Source organism: Adelges cooleyi, unplaced genomic scaffold (genome assembly GCF_023614345.1).
Source record: "Adelges cooleyi isolate 19-005CV unplaced genomic scaffold, UGA_ACOO_1.1 ACOO_flye_CR_arks_rails_tigmint_CR_PRNA_2, whole genome shotgun sequence".
NCBI lineage: Eukaryota > Metazoa > Arthropoda > Insecta > Hemiptera > Adelgidae > Adelges > Adelges cooleyi.
The window spans coordinates 10071335-10092335 of NW_026095860.1; the positions used below are offsets into that span (position 1 = coordinate 10071335).

A 21001-nucleotide genomic window follows, 5' to 3' on the forward strand; every position below is an offset into this window, starting at 1 on the left:
GAAATTCAGGGGTTACTAAAAAACAAAACAAAATGTTTCAATTAATTTTTTTTACCCAGTTTGATTTGTCGGCCGTGTTCTCCGTTGCACAATCTCCTCCTCCTCCTCGTCGTCGTCACCGTTGTGAAATTGTTTGACGAACCAACTCGGCCGTTGTTTTCGCTTTCACGAGACGTTTCATTCGCTTTCGCGGTTTTTTCCTTCACTCCTCTCTGTGGTCTTTGCTTTCTATGCCGACACGTCCTCCGCGAAGGCCGGCACCACCACCATGACAATAAACAAAAAACGCCAACAAAAATTACCGCGTCCGCAAATTAAAAAAAAAACGGCCGACACGAGTATTAATAAAACGATACACGATGGTAGTAATCGTTTCCACGTGCCCAACACACACGGTGGTGTTTGTGGTCGTTATCAGTCCTTGACATTAAGACATGCTGGATTTTTCTCATTCGGCGAAACACAGCGCCCATTTTGGTCTTTTCTTTATTCCACCCCGTCAACGATACGTGCCATGTGGTAGTCCCACGTGCACGGACGGTATATTATTTTATTCTGTTCAGGGTGGTGGTGTAACGATATGTGCATAGAGGGTGGATGAACCCTAGAGGCACAGACCGACGACGACCCATACATGTATATAACCCCGACAGGGGTGTACAGCTGACGAGCGGAGGTTTTGCAGATGCCCCTGTACACAGGAAGATCTAATACCGAATTGTGGGATCGTTTTTAGTTTCTTGAACCGATTTCTCGTAAAACGAATACAAAAAAAAACAGGCTTATCCATTCTGCAACGACCGCCCACTATATAATACTAACCTTTTCACCTACCTACACGTTTTGTTCGGTGTTGCGTGCGAGGATATTATGAGGAGGCCTATTTTGGGACTTGTCCGTAAACCACTTATTCGAGACCGATTCCACAATCCCACGATATTATTTTTTTGGCTAATACGAAACACATTTTTGCCGCCTCGAGTCTAATAAATAAGTCTAATTTACATTGTGCACTCGATACACGTTATCTGAATGTAACAATAATAACAAATTACTGTCAGGTACAAAAAATCTATGATAAACGACCATAATATTATTATGGTCATTTATCATATTATACAGTTTGCAATAAAATCAAAAGTACCAACGGCGTCAGACCAATGGTAATAATTAGTTATTTACTAAGACCTAAGGCTGAAAGAGTAATTTAGGGGGTTTCGTCCTTTGCGTTGGCAAACCTGAATGGTTGTAGAACACCGGCGCCGTGCTATGCTGGGTGGTTGTTTACAATGGTCTTGAAATGTAAAACGAATTAATTTTTAATATATTACCGATTATCTTGTATATTATGTACATATGAATACTTGATATTTCAATACTATTTCAATGGGCTACAAAATGTAAATAACATTGGTAGGTACGATACATATTGTTGTTAATGTTTGGATTTTGGTTTTAATAAACATGTCTGTATCATAACCGAATCGACTAAGTGTCAACTTTGAATCCCTAGACAACCGGCGTTTGTATATAATTAGATTGTATTTGGGTCAGTAAACTCATTTTTGTGGAGCGTTTTGAATGTCCGACTGTATTCTTTAAATAATGCTAGCCAAACAGGCTGGCATTATTTATGCTGTCCATCTAATTCTTACACACCTATATAATATCTAATTACATGGCATGTTATTTGAAACATTTGAAACGCCATTGGTATTTAATGGACTTTGGCTGCCCCTGTATTAATTTAAATTTCTAAAAAAAAAACCCAAAATATTCGATTTATAAGGTTTTTGGAATTTTATAAGGATTCAATTACATTTGACTGAAAACATTTTATTTGTAAATATATTTATTATAACTTGTTTTGTAGTCTTTATACATATATTTATTTGTATACTTTGAACTAGTGGTCGAAGGAAAATAATTATTATTAAATTAATAAAATACTTAAATTGAATAGTGTGGTGCCGATTTGATATTTTCAATGCATTTTTTTTACTAGCATATTGAAAATTATATTTACCTTTTTTTATTTCAGAAAGCCACGGATCCAATTTCGTTGTTTACCGCCGTTTTTGTAATGTTTCACTTATTGTTGTGTATTATACATTTATATTTTTACAACCCCATTGTGCGTGCTATTCGGAGGAATCGAACAAAAGGCGTTGTAGAATTAATAATATTGTAGGTGGGTATCATTTGTCGATGCAATATTTTCTATTTGAAATCAATTTTAACCAACTATATAATGATCACAATGAGAAGGCAGACAACGTGTATTATTATACAAAAGGCCAATAATGAAACGACTGGTAATCTAATCGAATTGCAGTTCCGGTCATTGGCCCGGAAATCGGAACTCGGCATTTTTCGATCAGATCACACATTCATGTACGCTTGCCGTAGAACGAATTGGCTTTTTGTCACCGGGCTAGTTATTGTGGCAAGTCAATTGCCCCGAAATTCGGCGAATTCGATTTTTAACTGTATTCATAATAATATTGTTACTATAATACATACACACGGTTAGTCCCCACGGCCAGCGCGCGACAGAGACCGAAATTCACAATTGGTTTTCTCATCCCGGCTTTACCCACCCTCCTCCTGCCTGCCATACCTTTACTGCAAACATCTACCGCAGTTGTACGTGACTGGTGGAATAATAATCCCTTTGGTACTATCAGAATCTAGCATTTTATTTAATTCAAAATTGCTTAGAATGTATAATATTATTATTTCGTGTATTATACTATTATATTTTTAGTCGTTTCTTCTAGTTGTGTGCGACGGTCGCCATCCTCTTTGTATGGGTTTATTTTTTTATTAATCCATATATGAATAGACAAACAGGCAGAAATGTTTATTTTTCTACGACGATCGATAAAGAAATATAATGTAAATCAATGATTACCGAATTATGTTTGACCTTGCTCCTACCGGTGACGAAAATGTCAATATTGTTACAATAATAATCTTATATCTCGAGTGTTCACGGTTGTGGTTGATTTTAATTTTCATATTTAAATTTAGAGACACCTTGTAATGGTAGTTTTTGAACATCTAAAATATAGAAGACCATTATCATCATCAGGTCACAAATGATGCGCTATAACGAACCCGGTTCATTCTCTAAGAGTTTTTATTGCTGTTTTTTATTGAAAACCTACCTATTTCTTTTTAAGCGAGTCGCGCCATTTTGATTTTACCTATTAATGTGTTTTTTCCCATAAAATGTATTATTAACATAATGGTTTTTTGTTAATGTAACGCTGCTAAACCGGCATTTTTTATTAGGCAAATTATTTTAAAGTTCTCAGTTTACCGTGTTTAAGCCTTAACCTCGAGCCAGTCTATTATATTTTGTTCTTTGAATACTTTGGCGTTAAAAGTGTTGGTTCAAACAGCCTTACATTTGTGGTGCTGATAATAAAATGGTAATAATTGGAAACGATTTTAATGTTAGTCGTGGCAAAGATAGGTAATCTTGAGTTAGTTTGAATGCGCTGCTGTATGTAACATAGCAATACGAAGGCGGATGATAATAATCGGGAGACGTCTAGAATACCTACCGATGATTTCTGTTTTTGATAAACTAATGCGAAATTTCACTTTTCAGTGGCTATCACTCAACTGTTATTGTAATTGTTCGGCAAGAACGTGCATATCGTGATTACCACCACCGTGTACACCAAACGTGAAAGCTGTGTACTTGCGGTGCGACCGCCCATCGTGTCTCGCGGTATAATAACGTCTTAAGTCGAATTTGCCCGAGTAGGTATAACATAATATTATTGTATTATTGTAGCGTTGGCCTCGAGCCGTTGTAGGCGGTTGGTCGGTGGTTAGTGTAATATTATATTATGTAAATTAATTTTCCAGGTAACTTTTTTTTCGTACGGCCGCCATGTCGCCTATAATAACTTAAGAGGTAGATAGGTACATGATACAGAATGATACATTATTATGTGCGCGAGAGGGGCGTCGGTGAAGGACGACACCGGTAAAAAACAACTGGCCAAGGCCGTCGTCGTCGATCTCTGGTGCGGCGAGAACTTGGATGGATTGATGATGATAATGATAATAATAATAATATCGTGTGCGTATCTTGATCCCCGAAGGTTGTGGGAGAACAGTCGGCCGCGCATACACAATGGCGTTATCGCGTTTTCTATAGTCACGAAGCACACGCTTTATTCGAATAGTGTGTGCATTGTGCGCCGCCGGGGTGGAGGTAAAAACCGTAGTGAGAGGGAGAGAGTGCTGTATGCGATGAAGGGAAGGTACCGTCGTGTGTACCTATAACAACAACAGCAGCAACGGCTACAGGTACAGGCATAAAAATATGGGGGGCGTGCGAGTAAAAAAAGTAGATTTGATTTTTTTTTTTTTTGGACGAGAGAATGCCAACGTTGATACATTATTATTATTATATTATCATCATCGTCGTCGATTGTTGTGTATGTGTGTAACTACTGCGTTCCGGACACTCGGTGAATTTATTAATATATAAGAACTGGACGAAAAGTGTCCTTGAACATTTTTTTTTTAGAGAGTAGCAACGGCTCCGTTCACCTTCACTCGGAAACTTTCGGGTCCTATTATAATATTATATTATATACCCGTGTAGGTATGTGCTCGAAACGGATTGACCGGAATAACAATAATTAATAATAATTGCTCGTCCAATTCAATCTCTCCTACCACCGCGCCATGGTAAACCATATTGGTAGTATTACCATAAAGAATCCACCAAAAAATATTATAATCGCAAACCTATATGAAAAAAAGAAAAGAAAAGCGACTTAGACGCGTACCGTCGTATTCAGTCGTTCGACGATAATTATAAATAGTAGGTTGAGTAGGCCAAAAAAAAATTAAACTATGTCACACAATGACAATAAAGATCTACCGACGCTCTACAATATGTCGTGTGTAAACATTTAGTTTTATACTGTTATTATGTGTTCGAGCTCAAATTCACTAATACATATATCTGTGTAATAGTTTTTATTCTTCATTATTATTGTTTTCGCTTTGGCGAATCGAGATGGAAAAACAAAAACGTGTATCGTGTAGCTCAAAAGACACTTGTAAATTAAAAAATATGCTGGTTGTTCTGATTTTCTTAATCGGCTTTCTAACACCAAAAGCAGTCGAGGTTACCCCCCCCCCTTCCCCTCTTATAATTTTATTTCACTCTTCGTTTTACTTTCTTTTCTTCGTCGCGAGCCGCCGCCTGACATTGAAAATAATAATATAACCATTATAAATGTAATTATTTAAATTATTGGCTAGTTGTTGCTATCAACTGCAGGTAATTAATAAACATGTTTTCCTCGCATAATTGAATTATTATACTCGTTATCGAACTAAAGAGACGACGGCGTAAGACGATGTTGTTAGTCGACAAGTGGGGCCGGTCGGTCGGTTCAAATTTAGTAATACATTTATTTAGCATACCGTGTCCACACCTTATTAATTAATATTAATGCATATAATATGCGATGACTAATGAGTAATGAATTATGAATTTTTCCAACGCATATAAACAAAAAAATAATCTGAAAGCACTTGTCAATATTTATGAACAAACGTTATTTGGCAAAACGGAAAATAAATAAATAAATAATTTTAATTATTGGGCGTTTAGTTGAGATACCATTTATATTAATAAATCTGTTTAACATATTTGTTTATCTAGACAAAAGAACTGTTTACGTTGGTGCTTCACAGAAGTCGATTAGATGAAATCACGTTTATATATAAAATAATAATTAATATATATACCCATTATTGTTAAAAACTTTTAGAGATTCTTAATCTCGGGCGGCTCGACCTTAGTGCTCGAGATAACCTTTCGGCATATTATTTATTGTTACCACATCTCGGTCAAAGTTTTCTGATGAAGTTTTATTTTTTTTCTAGTTCTTTGTATATATTTTGTGCGGCGGCTACGTGTGGTCGGGTAACGGGTGACTTGTAGATACAGGGATGCTGATTTTAGAATAATATAATGCCAAGTACGCGCGACCTTGCCTTTGGTGTGCGGTATTTGCACCGCCGCCTTCCTCTACCTTCCTTTTTCTTCCGTATCAGAGCGCGGTGGGGCTTCGGCTTGCAAAAGGTTTCCGTTTCGGCATTTCGCAACGGTTTAATGTCACGCGACGTCCGTCTTAAAATAGCAGCGCTAACATATACTTGACTAGAATAATTGCGAAACAAACGGCGGTATTCAATGGAGTAGTCTCACACATTGGTCGGTCCACGACTAGACGGCAATATAGATAGTAGTGCTGGTAGTGGTAAATGCAGTTGTTGTAGTAGTGTAAATCGTTGGCGTTAAGTCTTGTTGTGTGATTGAATAAGCGACTGACTTGTACGCAACGAACCGTCGACGCCGACCATAACCTTGGACAATGACAGGCGGCGGTCGCCCTATGCACCGCCATTCGCCGTTGTAGTACCACAGTCTTCCCCTCCAAAACCCGTTTTCACCGTACAGACTGCATGTTGTTTTTTATTAGTTGGGTCGTTTCGTTTTTTTATTCTCAACGCCATTTTATTACCGACCCGTTCACTTAAACGCTGGTAAAACAATCGGCTTGTGTGCATCAAGTCGGACAATTTCTTCGCTCACTGATGGCCTAACCTAACCGTTCCTTGCCAAAGGCGGTTTTCCCATTAGATTTTTCGTTTCAACAAGCAGTTTTCCAATAACTAACGTCCAATTAAACTTTTAAATCTAGTCTCTTTTTTCGTAGTTGTTAATTATTTAAAAATTACAAAAACAAAATATTGGAAAATTGATAAAAACTTGTTTTTGTTGTAATATTGATGTCAGGTTTTGTTTTTAATGTTCTTACAAAATTATTAAGACATAAATTTAATAAAAACTTTAATATCAAAAATATGTCGCCAGACGAGTTACTAATTGTTTTTAATTGTATTATTTTTAGTCTATGTTTAAAATGTTGAATAATATTTTAAATATTATTACTTTATAAAGCATGCTCGCTGTTACGTTTATTTATTTTTCTCTTAAAACGGATTATGCATTCAATATTAATATAATTAAGACAAAAAAATAATATACATATTATCTATGTATCTACTGTAATAAGCCAGCATGAAAAAAAACATGGGAAAGTTCATAATGGAATATCGTGGCAACCGTGTGTATATATTTATCGAGCCTAATTAATTAATCTAGTACCGTTAATACAGTTTTTTTTCTATCAAATAACTACTCTATTTATTTTATTCCCTTCCTGAACAGAAACTGGAGGTCCGCTCAGGCCTCTACAAAAAAAAAAGCGGTTCGTCATTACACGGTGTACTTTACTTTTGGTTTTGTTTTTGTTCTCCAAAACAGACGCACTAGGCTTGGAGGCATACCTTTAATTTTACCGTTTAAAGGTGGTGCGATGCCGTCCTGCCGCCTCACAGTTGAGTCAATATTGATTCATTTGGTTCACCTAAAAACGAAATAATCTATGAGCGTTGTCGTGTGTTTGTCTGGGCAAACATTTTTGTTGAATACTAAAAAAAAGATTAGGTAGGACTATATATTGTAGCTGCTGTCGTGGTTACGACCCGACTTATACACAACCTCTCGACTTTTTTTTTTGGTTCTGACTACACACACATATTATACACATCTACATAATTTGTTGGTCGAAACGGTGTATCCGGGCTCATTGTACTGGGGCAGGGAGCGCTATTATAAGCCGTGTTGTCTCCCACAGACGGATCAAACCACTAACGAAGCAATCCAAACCTCATTTCCTAAATTCTCCGGCCGAAAAATCAAATTTCACAAATACCGAGCATAACCGAACTTTGGTTATCCCACGCCCACCGGAAATGGCGTTTTAAAAATAACAAAAATTATTATATTACAACACCCGAACGCGTGTGCTGTGTGTATTTTATAATAAGCTGTTGCCTTGCCGTTATAAGCGCCGCGTGTAACCAAAAAAAAATGTTTTACTTAAAATGTTCTCAGCCTTGTATAATTCAAAAGGTGGAAATTTAAATGATTAATTATTTACATAAGCAACTACGCCGGACTCGTATTTTATTTAAATATTTCGAAAAAAATACTGCTCCGGTCGTTGACACCTGATGATTGTTGGTTTATTATAGCAAACCAACAATCCGTCTATAAAAAAAATATTCATGTTCTAATATAAAATTTAAATGAAAAAAAAAAGTAATAACGAATGTCTAATGATTAATGTTGCAATTAACAAGGGCAGTATTTAAAAAATATAAAACACATTCAGTCCATTGGCCAAACGTATTTCCTGTGGTAACACAGTATTTGAAACGCTCATTAAAATGTTTTAAAAGGTTATTCAAAACATAAAAGGTGTGAGGAGTATGTAAACAATTAATTATACTATGCGCTAAACACTACTTAAAAATATTTAGATCTTAAGAATTGCTCTGTTGTACTATGTTGCAATCGGATAAAAACAATTTGATATTTTTAGAAAATTATTTAACAGCTTTTGGCGGCATACACACTCGAGACATAATAAAAATATTGTGAGACGAAAGGTGTAAATTATATATTTGCATAGACAAAACAACGACTGCATATTGTGACGTTTGTTGCACTCGATGCTATTTGCATTTGTACTTATAAATATATAAATTGCCGTGAACACACTGTCTAGTTGTCATTACGGAAATGCATTGTTTATGAACATAATATTATGTACCTATACATGTGTTGTGCGGGTTATTGTCTTGCGATAAAATGGTTTGCATATTTTCTTAAAATCTGAAAACTTGCCGGCATTATAAGAGAGATCGGTATTAACATTATTGGGATTGTTTTAGCTGCTGGTGTGTGCTTTGTTTGAACCGGGCTCGTATAGTAGTTGTTACCCGACAACCCCTAGATGTCATTGGCGAAATCTTATTGAATTATCATTAATGTCTTTTTAGTCGACTGAGAGAAGAAAGGAGGAGACCCGTTTGACACCCGGTCTGGTACTGACAATGACATTTGGTTCATTGATCGGTACAGTGCACGTTGACAACAATGTATAATTGGTAGACGGCGTTGTCGTCGCCGTCTTCAACGTCGGTAGCTTTTTTGTTAACTTTTCACATCCCGTTTTCATTTGTTTCTGACCCTCAAGGGATTTGGTTTGTACTATTTTTAGAGACTGTCCTGGTCTGTGCAGACGACGTCGTACCTGCTGGCAGACACGCCTGACTATAATAGTGGATCGATACGATATTACTAGTAATATTATTATTATTTTTATTTCTGCTATACAACGCTTTGAGAAAAAGGGCGGGAGAGAGAACTCGTGGGGTGTTAATAATAACGTTTTGTTGGACGGCGGCATAAAGCTCATGCGCTGTTCGGTCTAGGGCGGACAAACGACGAATTTGCATTTGTTTTCCTTGTTGTGTGTATGAGTAGTATATGATGTATTATGTGAGTGTGTGGCGACAACAATACTGCAACGCAAAACTGCATGCCGTTTAACCCAGGTCAGTGACGATGACACGGTGAATTTGGCACTTTCCATTGTCACGCCAACCGAGACCCCTGTACACCGATTAATATTTTTTTTCTCAGATATTGTGCAGTTGACGTTTTCCCGAACCTTCAATATTACCTATAGTGTTGTCATTCGTTTCCTATTTAATTCAGTCAAAATCTTTAAACCGTCGGTCGTGTCAGCCTCATACAGCAGTTGTTGATCATTCCGTATACCTAGTTAAAAAATATATAAATTATTAATAACGCTCTAAACTGTTGTAATAATATTATGTCGACGCCGACATGTTACACCAAGGGCGCCTGCAGTAGAGGATATTGTGTTCGGGGTGGAAAGAGGAGAAACATACATAATTTATAAAGAGCAAGAAATAATAATAATAAAAAAAACCGGCTCCGACGTCTCGAAATGATGTATTCTTTGTAAATATGTAAACTTCTGCATCCAATTACAACGTGGAATAAATAATATTATCTCGTATGAATCGCGCATTCGTTAAACATCCAATGACCAATTTTTACACGATTATGGCTCGAACTTCTTTATATTATAATGAAGACGGTCCGTAATTCGTTTGTTGCCCTATTGGCACAAATATTGTGTTAAAATCGGGTCGTCTAAAAAAGATTTGGCAAACGACAGTAGTACAGGATGTTATATGCATCGAATCTGATGGTCCTTGATTTTAATGGAATAAAAAAAAAAAAAATACTGACTACTCTTCTTGACGTCATTACCAATCTTTACTATTCAGTATCCCCTATCAGGCTATCCGACAAACGGCGTACGGAAGTTTAAAAGCAATACTCGAAGCACAAAGCTTGTTTACAGATGATTATTTTCCATGTTCTTGCAGTATGTAATGGTATAATATGCTTTTCTACCTCGTCGCCACCGCAATAAGTAGACGTATGATAGGGCAGGGTTCGCAGGACGCTCTTTAATAAACACGTGCGGGGCAAAATGTGCTTTTTTATATCTCTCCCTCCGATTGTTGTTCGGTTAACGTCATCTTTCATTATGACAAATTATTAACAGCCGAATGGCCAAAATCTTTGGAAAACCTTTGCCCCCCCCTCTCATCTCCAACCGCAGATGATGAATTATTGCTATGCTGAACAAGCGTTGGCGAGTCGACTCGGATTTCAATCGCATACCGGTAGCAGCATAGTAGTACAAAATGGAAGATATGCTGATAATAATAATAATAATTGTTGTAATTTCATTCATGAAACGTGTCGGGCTTCAATGGAGAGAAGTTTTAACCCGAAACCGCTCCTAACCCTTCTTCGAATGTCCGTCACTACTATTACTATTATGAATGTATAAAATAATAATATAATGTGTAATATAATATTGTGATTATCTGACATTTTTGTCGTTAATCTCTCTCTCTCTCGCTGTATTGTTTACTAATCGAGCATTGTTTTTTTGTTTGTTTCAGGTATGTTGACAATATTATACAATTAATAATATAAGAAAAACAAAAGTTGTTATCGAATCGAAACCGGTACAACACCACGAATAGTGACCGACGGCAATAATAATAATATTATAAAACATAAATTTTTTACTGCACTGCTAGTCTGGCATTGTATAGTTTTCGGTGAGTAAAAGTGTATACGACCATTTTAGGTCGTTACGGCCGTCGTGTAAATTATTATTTACCTATACCATGTTTATATATTATGCATTTTTTTTTTGTCCTGTCTGAGGGAAAAAATGTATAATAACCCAAGAAACGTGTGACGGGCGTTGCATAATTTAGTTTCGGTAACATTATTATTACTATTACTATACATTGTTATATGGGTTTTGTCGAAGAGAGGACGTTTTTCTGTTTTTCGTTTTAAAAAGAAAAGAAAAATAAGTAAACGTCTCGTGTACGACTAAGACACTTGCGTTCTATTGTTCTTGTTTGTTCCAGTCGGCTCGTGTACTACGTGTACAGGGAAGTCAATCGTTCGTCGTTCGATTCGCTTTTACCCCTTGTGAATCGGTCTTAAATAGAATATATTATTATAATGTACGCCTAGATTATATTGTATAGTGTAACGAATATAGCGTTTGTTCGGCGCTCCAGTGAAACCACTACTTCATATACTAAACCAACAACCGACGTCAGCGCATTAAAAATATTTTCTTTGCTATTTGTCGTTTTTGGAGTCCCACGACGAGTCTGACCGGTTTTCGGGAGTAACAACCGAGAAAAATTGAACTTGATTTGGTTGGTTTGGTCGAAAGTTGTTTGTTGCAAGTCCAGTGCGTTAAAACTGAATATTAATATAACGATAATAGTGTAATGAATAAGAAACGCTGCTCTTATTTATTTAGCGACAACGGGTTTCGATACACGCCAATTAAGAAAAGCGGTTCAACTATGATAAACATCCAAGCGGTCTTCGCGTTGTTCCATCTATATTTTCGTTTATTATTCTTGTTGGCTGTTCTTGTGAGCAAATTTACATTTTTATCTGTGCAAAGGTTATGCACCGGAAACCCGACAAACGTCTCCTACAAAGGCTTCATATTTTCCAACTCTGTGAATGTGTCTGGCGTAAATTTGGGGGTTTCTTTTTATTTTCAAACCAGCTCGAAGCTGTCGATTTGCATACCGATTGTTGGGCGCACACGTGCGTGTTTGGACGCTATTGAAATGCATATAACTTATAAGTACCAGATAAATATTATAATATTGAACGTTAGTGTAAAGGTGTTGGCTGGCGGTGGCGGCGGCCTTGGAAGACGAGCTCTCCGATAGGAAACCATGGCATAATAATATAGGTATATATCGTAATGGTTGTTGTTTTGCGCGCAACCGCACAGACGCGCCCAGCTTTATGCGTGTTGTACTTGTGCAATGGACCGCGTGCATCACACGTGGGGTCTCGACCAAGGCCAGTGTCGGCTATCAAATGCAGTGTATATGTACATGCACATGCACACTTGCATAGCTTCGGCATTACAACAACACGCCGTAACAGTGATCTCATTCCCCGAGGTTTTTACACTGCCATAAATCGGTCGTTGGCTGATATCATCATCATCACAGTGTGTGTGTGTGTGTAGGATGCACGTTTCCCGGTGCGTTAAACTCTTTGTGTGTGATTGTACAAAATACAGGGTGACTCGCTGGTTTGTGCAGACCGAGGTGCATTTTATAATTCCCTTTGCGATGGCCAGTAGAACATTTCCAGAATTTTCAATTATTTTATTCATCCATAACGTTCGTACATATTCGCGTGTTGGTGAATAATTCATTTCCCGTTCCGTCGGGCTTGTCTGTGCAATTTCCTTATTACTTGCCGGCTCTATAAAGGTTAATGGATATTAGACCGGTGTTTTTTTTATTTTCATATACGACCGACCACAGTTCATACCTAGTCATAATAATGTACCGAAGTTAATACACAATATTATATAGTAATCGTAAAGTTTATTTTTTGTTATGTAATGTGTGTGTATAATATAATATCCCAACGTTTTTGTATACTATTTAACAGGTTAATATATAAATTTTTTTTAAAAAAATACCAAGTACAAAAAAGTCGTTTAAAATAAACAATAAGTGTACGGAAAGATTACCACGAGTTATAACAATAATAGTGCATAATATTAGTCGTTAATACTAAACGACCCATGAATAATACAACGGTTAAGATGGAGAAATTTCAATGGATAAACCCCGACCATCATAGCATAGCGGTTGACGACCAAAAGCAACCAGTGCTTAACGAAAACGGCGATTTGATCGTCTTGGACAACGAAAGTGAGTTAAAAAAACTATCGATAACCCGTCAAGAAATCTATCTCTCGGGGTCTTATCGGAGGCGGCGACAATTTAAAATTAACAAACCACCGTCTTGATTGGTCTGATGATGTGTTTTTATGTTATGCAAAACGCACAGCACGAGGAAAGACATTGAACATTTCAGTCATACTAATTACAGAAATAGAAGGAAAATAGATTGAGGAAAAACTATGTCGAGAATCGATAATTGTGTATTATCTGTGTGAGAGGTGCGATTGTGTGGGAGACTCCAGGGGGACCAACCCCAAAAAATTGGGGGAAGACATTGTGTGTTGCGGTATTCGAAAACACAATGGCTATAATACTATTATGATTTAATCACACAACTCTGTAATTATAGTACAAATTGAGTTATTTTGTTTTATGTTCGAGGAGCAATCAATAGTAAGCTTCCCTTCCGGCCTTCCGCCCTTGTATCCGCCTCCGGTTAGGCCTGACCGTATCGAGTATTAATAATATTAATATTTTACTACCGTCCGCGACGGTTTAACTCGAATTTCCAGGTGGAAAGTGTATCGCTGTGCCGAATTCGGACGACGTGCTGGAAATTTTCGGTTTTGGATATTCCACAGGTTACGGGTCGCCCTCGGGATCGCCCAAAGATTCGCCGGACCGCGACTTGAAACCCATCGTCCAAGTAGTCACAGGTAAAAACCAAACATCACAAAAAAAAAAAATCCACCGGGTGTGTGTTATACAAGTGTTTGGTTTGTTTCATAATGCCATGCAAAATTTCTATCTAGATACGACCAACTTATTGTAATATTACAACCGACTCTTGCTGGGTTTCACAAAACTTTATTATGGTTCAATTAACGGCGGGGACCATAAGGTTTCGTGTGCAACTCGGCACATGATGAATATATTTTATCAACAACACAGATCAATCTGAGTTGGCCGCACTAAAATATGTATAGTTGCTGCTTTAACCATAATTATACTCGGACCAACTATGTATTTTTTTCCATGTGTGGCTTATAATTATCAGTTTTATATAATGTAATTTGTATGTGAAAAATCGACCTTGGTCCGTATCGACCGTTGCCCGTTGCACGACAACGCCAAAACGGCATTAATAATGCATTCGAACGACGGTGTGTGCAACATATATTATATTATAAAAAAAAATATTACTACTAATTAATCGACCCCTAAGCCGCCGCCATTGTGCGTCGTTGCAGTAAAACGCAGCAGAGCGCTATTGAAAATGCACACACACAATCTAATCGTTCTCTCGTTACTAACCTAACCCAACTGAATTTGCATTGATAACCGCCGTCGCCTTTTATTGCACTCATTGTAAAGATAAAACAAACAAAAAATTGGTTCGCAGTTGTCGTTATAGCCATTGTGTGTGCGTTTAATTTAAATAATCGGCTGCCATTGGCATTGGTCGTTTTTAGATATCCGTTCGCGCGATGACCGTTTGGATATTATGTAACCGTTTTTTTTACTATAAAACTACTTTTTTATTTAAATTTAAATGCGCGTTTACCGTCGAGATTTATCTTAACCACATGCATATATTATAATTTAATAAAACAAAAATTTACGCGCAAACGACCATTTCTTACCGTAGTATATAATATGTGGAATTATTATTATCTAATTAGAAGCGTTCTCGTTTAATGACGAGAGAGACTTTGACTATAATACGCCATTAGTGTAGTAGTCCCACACGACTATTAATTAGAGACGGTTATTAATTAATTTTTTTTTCCTCTTCGTTTTCGGATTGCATATTTTATATTTATTTCCCCGCCTGGCATTCATCATGTTATCTATTCCGCGACGATTGAATCGTTCGAAACGGCTTCAAGAAATCCGCGTTGCGCAACATAACACTATGAGACCTCGAAAGGCACCGGTGTTTACATTATTTAAATTATCGATAGTTCTAATAATTGTTATTAACTTTGGTCGTGTTGTGTAACCGACGCGTCCGCCTGATTATTATTGACCTTAACCGTTTTTTTAAGTACACCAATGACTGCGCGCGATAATAAACCACGCGGCCAAACGTCAGATAACAAAAGTATTCATTAAAAAAAATAAGAAGAGGGTATAAGACAGAAATCTAATGTGATGGGCTTTCTGTAGATGAATACAGAAGCAGGCCCCGGACACTGATAAAAATTAACATTAGGAAGATACTTATCACATAAAAACGCGACGGCCATAGTCTAAGAGCGTCGCAGTGTGACCATTTTTGTAAAACTAAAAGTAGAGTATAATTTTTATTCAAAAGTCAAAACAATAATTGATTTAATGACTAAAAAAATTGCTTAAAGAGGTTTTACTATGTATTAGTAATTAAAAAATTTAAGTTATAAGTTATAACTAATTTAAACAAATATATTTTATAAAATACAAACCGTAATATCAATATTTTCCACTGAGAGTACTAAATAGATAATAAAAGGTAAGGGTACGGTCATTGTGTGCCCTTTCAACATGGCCGTCACGTTTTTGTTAGCCTTTTAAAGTGATACTTCTGATTTTATCTATTCTGTAGATATAGATAACAAATTACAGTCCCCTCCTCTCCCCTCTTCGGTTCTGTAATTAAGTCTGACATTATGAAACATAACGGAACACTTAAAAACAACGTGCTTGTATTTTGTAATATTTTTTTTGTTGTTGACACAACTGTTGTTATGTGGAACGACAGACGCCGACACGCTGTTGTGGAGCATGAGGACGCCGTGCCAGAAAGACATCGAGGCCACCAGGGAAATGCTGGCGCTGGTGGCGTCCAAAAAGTACCAGGACATGTTTAACGACCAGTGCACGGTCAAGATACGCGTGTGGAAGCGCATATGCGAGGAGCTGATGAACAAGGGCTACCGGATCGCGGACTCGGTGAACGAGGGCGGCATCAAGTGCCACCAGAAGTGGCGCAACCTGGAGAAATCGTACCGCAACTACCTGATCAGCTCGACCGACCTGAACAGCTCGGCGCCCAAGAAGCCGCCGCCGTACTTCGAAGCGCTGCACGAGATACTGAAAAAGAAAAAGAAGTACGCCAACGCAGCGTCTTACTCGTACTCGCAGACGGTGGTGGTGGGCGACGAGATGATCGGCGACCCGGACGCCAGCGGCGGACACCTCAACGACACGGACGTGATGGATGACATGGACGACATGGACGGCCAGAACGACGACCACTGTTACGTGGTCAACAGCTCGGGGCACGTATCCAAGCGGCTCAAGATGGACCCGCTGGCCGTGTGCTCGACGTCGGGCGGCTCGGGCTCCGGTGGCGGTGGCGGTGGCGCCGGCAACAGCAGCGGCCCGCGCGTCAAGCACCAGCAGCCCGACGTGCTCGAGCAGATCCTGGAGCAAATGGTGCGCGTCCACCGGGACACGATGGCCATGCAAGAACGGCATTTCAACCGGCTGGAAAGGCTGATGAAAGAGAACGCGATCCAGAGCAAACGGCTGGCCGACGTCCTGGGTCGTCTGACGCACAACAGGGACGACAAGCAACACGACAAGTCGGCCGCCACCAATTCGGACGTCGAATAAAACAGCATTACCGCAAAACGACACTATTTACTTTAATTCCATTTTTTTTGCTTTTTACATCTGACTTTAATTAAAAACAGACTTTTTTTTTAAATATTATATTTATATTTATGATAACAATACTATAAACAGTTTTTTTAAAAATCTCATATTTTGTAAGTAGTACAATATAGGTACATAAATATATATATTTTAAATGTATTGTATAATAATTCTCCTCTCGTGTATTGACATTACGCGCATTTATATTATATACATACATTATGTAAAATATTACATAATTATATTCTTAACCGCCGCCGGTTTTCAAGTCTACGGTAGGTAACGTGTTTCGAATAAAAATAATATTATAAGTATAAGTTTGTACAAAAAAATTATAAATATATAAAAAAAAAAAAATGTAAAAAACATCAATAAAAAATGACAAGTTATTATGTTACACGGTTTTTATCTCGGCCGCGTTTATATATATATATACATGTGTGTGTGTTTAATAATATTTTTTATTTTTATTAAATGAAATCTATTTAAAAAAGTCACACCGGGGGAACGGCTCAAAGGAAGTCTAGAGGTAAAACGACACAAGAGGAAGAAGGCTTTGCATGGGCGTCGTGGTGTAATGCTCTGTGTGTGTGTGTATATTTAAAAAAAAACACAATTTAATTATATTGCCGTCGTTTAAGGTCGATAAAAAAAAATTAATAATACTATAAGCGCGATGGCAGTTGCAGGGGAAAGAGAAAGGGGGGGCGAGTTTTTTCAGTTTAGCGCATGTGTTTTTTTAATTTTTTTTTCAATGTTATACTTACTATTGTGTGAGTGTGTGTGTCCCCATCATGTCTTTGCATGTGCGTGTGTGTCTACAGAGCAAAGGGGAATCGAACATAATATACACAGTGCACGGTTTTTGTTGCCACCATAACCTAGGGCAAGGTTGAACGGCTTGTCCCTGCACACATAAAATAATTGTTCTGTATATATATACTCTGCCCGAAGGTCCATGACCCGCAAACGTCGTTAAGAAAATAAAATAAAAAACTAGTCGAAACCGTTCAAGTGCACAACCGCCGCCTTAGCTGTGTGTGTAAATGTGTGGTGGTGCACATGCTACGTGCATTTTTTCTTCTTTTTTTTTAATCGCCATATAAACCAGAGTATACAAATTTATATGATTTTTAAGTATCATTTATTTTTTAAGAAACAATGTAAAAAACAATATGTGTGGATGATAAAAAAAAACCTCCATTTCGAGAACTTGAGGGCTTTTTTTTTATGATAAATCTATTTTTTTATAATGTTTGTACGGATTATATTTGAACAAAATAATTGTGACTTTTTGGGTCTACGTTAAGTTGATGATAATCGATTTCAACCCCTGTCGACTGTGGCAGACGTTGACCGGTGATTTTTTTGTTTTAGTTCTATTCTAAAAACTTTTTGAGGAGTTTCTATAGTGTAATAAAAACGCCCAATGGAATATTCTTACATGTATATATACTGCTGTTTAATATAATGAATCTTTGGACCGTCTTTGTTGCGTTTGTGATTTAATTGAATTTTACAAAATAATAATAATAATATGGTCAACTATTAAACGGTAAATGTGATGAATGTGATTATAGAAGTAAAACGACCGTTGACGTCCGGCCTTTGGATTTCACATTGTTTTTCTTCCTTTTGTGACACGCACAAAGTTCAAAGGGTCAAACCCGTTGCGAGACGATGAAATTCAGTAAAATACTTATATACTAGAAACGGTTATAACGATTTTTGTTTGACGCGCGGCCTATACTATATTATATTGTTGTACTACAGTAGGTACTTGCAAGTAAAACTAAAAAAAAAATATATAAAAAATTGGTCATTTATTATAATAATTAGTATATATTATATGGTGCCCCTGTGGTTCCGGGATTAGAATAGGTACACAGTTACTCCTGATTATCGTAAAAGGCGATTAAAAGGAGGTAACGGAGGGATTTCTGTAGCAGAAATAACGGTAATGGAAGAACATGGTAGAGGCAGCTTGGAAATACTTCAAGTACTGGCTCACCAACTGCGATGCAGCAAGCAAGAGGGAAACTACTACCTTAGAGATCCCTAACCTAAATAGCCAATGATGTGTCCCATGACAGACACATATGGCTAACTCGACAAGGCGTTACCTTTAGAACATGATGATGATGATGATATTATATGGCCAGCAACTACTTGGACAGTTGGGTCTTATTTTAAAAGTAAGAAAAGGACACTGATTTTTTTCTTGTCTTGTCTTTGATTTGTACACAACCATAGAATATTATTTGATATTTTATTCCACTTTTTTCTTGGCCCTCTGTCAGACCTTCTTCGTTGTGTATTTTGTCACTTTTTTTTATTATTTTTTCTGTTAATGTATTTTCGCAGAGCCGTCAAAATTTAATTTTCTATTTATATACAATTATTAGTGCGACCTTGTTTGTTCTTTCGGCCGAGCAGCAATTCTTATTGTGAACATAAGGAGGAAAACTTCTCAGAAGAATGCTGACTTACAAACTTACTTATATTCTTTCTTAATAGTGTTGTGGCGCGCGTGGGATTGTTGTTTTCAAACGACCGACATTATCATAATATTGGCTTTTTTATTTATTTTTTTAAGCTTAAGTACTCCACCACGATGACTGGCCATGGGCCCAAGTACGCGTTGGTAGGGGGGGAGGTTATTTCTCCTATATTACAATATCGATAAACTGCTAATGAAAAATGTGTAATGGTGTCGAAATTAAGTCTTGATTGCCATTATTAACTATTGTTGTTGACGTTTGACACTGAATTCCTTTCTGTAAGCCAATAATGAGTTTCAGAACATATAACATCACATTAGCTTCCAAAGTCTGGCCTAGGCTATAAAAAACGTCCAACAACGTGTCTTTGCTAAATTGAATTTCGTCGGAATTAATGTGCATAATAAAAATAAAAAAATGCCAAGTAAAACAGGTTCTCCCTGGCAACGTTTTCGCATTGCTACAACTGGCAAGGTAGAGTTAATAGCAAAAATACAATTTTTTTTAACTCTAAAAAAAAATTTGTAAACACTTTCACAAGCAGACATAAATAATAATTCCAGTTTTGAGGTAACGTGGATTGTGAATACAAACCACATCATTGATCATAAGGATTTTAGAATACTTAATTTATTTGTTGTTATGTTTTTCTAATAAATTTTAAGTAAAATTCTAATAAATATCCATTGCCAAGTATAGAAATCTGGTCCGCCGGTCAAAAATAACACACCCACATATTTTTTTTTTAATACATTGCTTATACTTCGGTTCTGCGCGCCCGAAAGGACTATCAAAACTTTGGAACCACCTGTCGGATTTCACATTTAAGCCTCTAGTATTTTATATATATATATAAAACATTTAACGTCCGGTTGTTAAGTATGCGCTGTCGATGCAGATTACACGTTTTCTTATAAACTCAACAACACGGTGCTACTTACCTAGACCCTAGTTGGCTTGTTATTATTTTTTACATTTTCAAAACGCCTTAACCATGTGCTGTGCGGCCCATGCCCCCATATCCTACTGCTTATTATACTGTTATTATTACTGAAAATAATAATAATAAAACAACCAGATAGAAGAATGTGCATCGTTTTTTTCATTGCGCTTCGGGATGGTGTTTGGCTTTTTTTAGCTTTGTATTTTTTATACATACAATTTTTTTTACTCGTTTTCATCGTGTGTGTATTATCTGATTTGAAAAACCTGTTTTTTTTAAGATGGGAAACTTATACTTGCACGCTTGTCCTCTCTCTGCCACCCCACCCCCTCGTGCTCGGTGCATTTCTTTTCTTATTATATTATTGTTTCTCAGACTAAACGAGATCTCCTCTGATCTCGGCCAATGTTTTTCTGCTCGGGGGTGCGTTGTTGGAGTAAATTAAATAAAGTATATTATATTTTTGTCCACACACAATTTCCTACTTCTTTTGGCCGCAGTGATTTGCTTGCTGCTGCTTTTGGTAATGACCTCGACCATATCGTCGTTCGCTTCGTTAGCTTAATGACCCTCGCGTGTGTGTGTGACGTTGGTAAAATTATTTCATAATAATAATAATATTGTAATCATCACACACACAACTGCAGCC

At 37.1% G+C, this 21001-nt stretch overlaps 1 protein-coding gene across 6 annotated transcripts in view; it reads left to right on the top strand.

The window, feature by feature from the left end:
- LOC126833484 (uncharacterized) overlaps positions 1 to 17294 on the top strand; it is a 36481-nt gene extending 19187 nt beyond the window's left edge. For 2 of the 6 annotated variants that reach the window (XM_050564856.1, XM_050564858.1), the window contains 5 exons: positions 3620 to 3774; positions 10972 to 11133; positions 13031 to 13296; positions 13842 to 13985; positions 16010 to 17294. In XM_050564856.1, coding sequence (XP_050420813.1) covers positions 13167 to 13296; positions 13842 to 13985; positions 16010 to 16866 — 1131 coding nt within the window. In that variant the 5' untranslated portion in view covers positions 3620 to 3774; positions 10972 to 11133; positions 13031 to 13166 and the 3' untranslated portion in view covers positions 16867 to 17294. Of the gene's footprint in view, positions 1 to 2041; positions 2192 to 3619; positions 3775 to 10971; positions 11134 to 13030; positions 13297 to 13841; positions 13986 to 16009 lie in introns of all 6 variants that reach the window. The other 4 variants (XM_050564854.1, XM_050564857.1, XM_050564855.1 and 1 more) reach the window with 3 other exon arrangements.
- The last annotated feature ends 3707 nt before the right edge of the window (positions 17295 to 21001 follow it).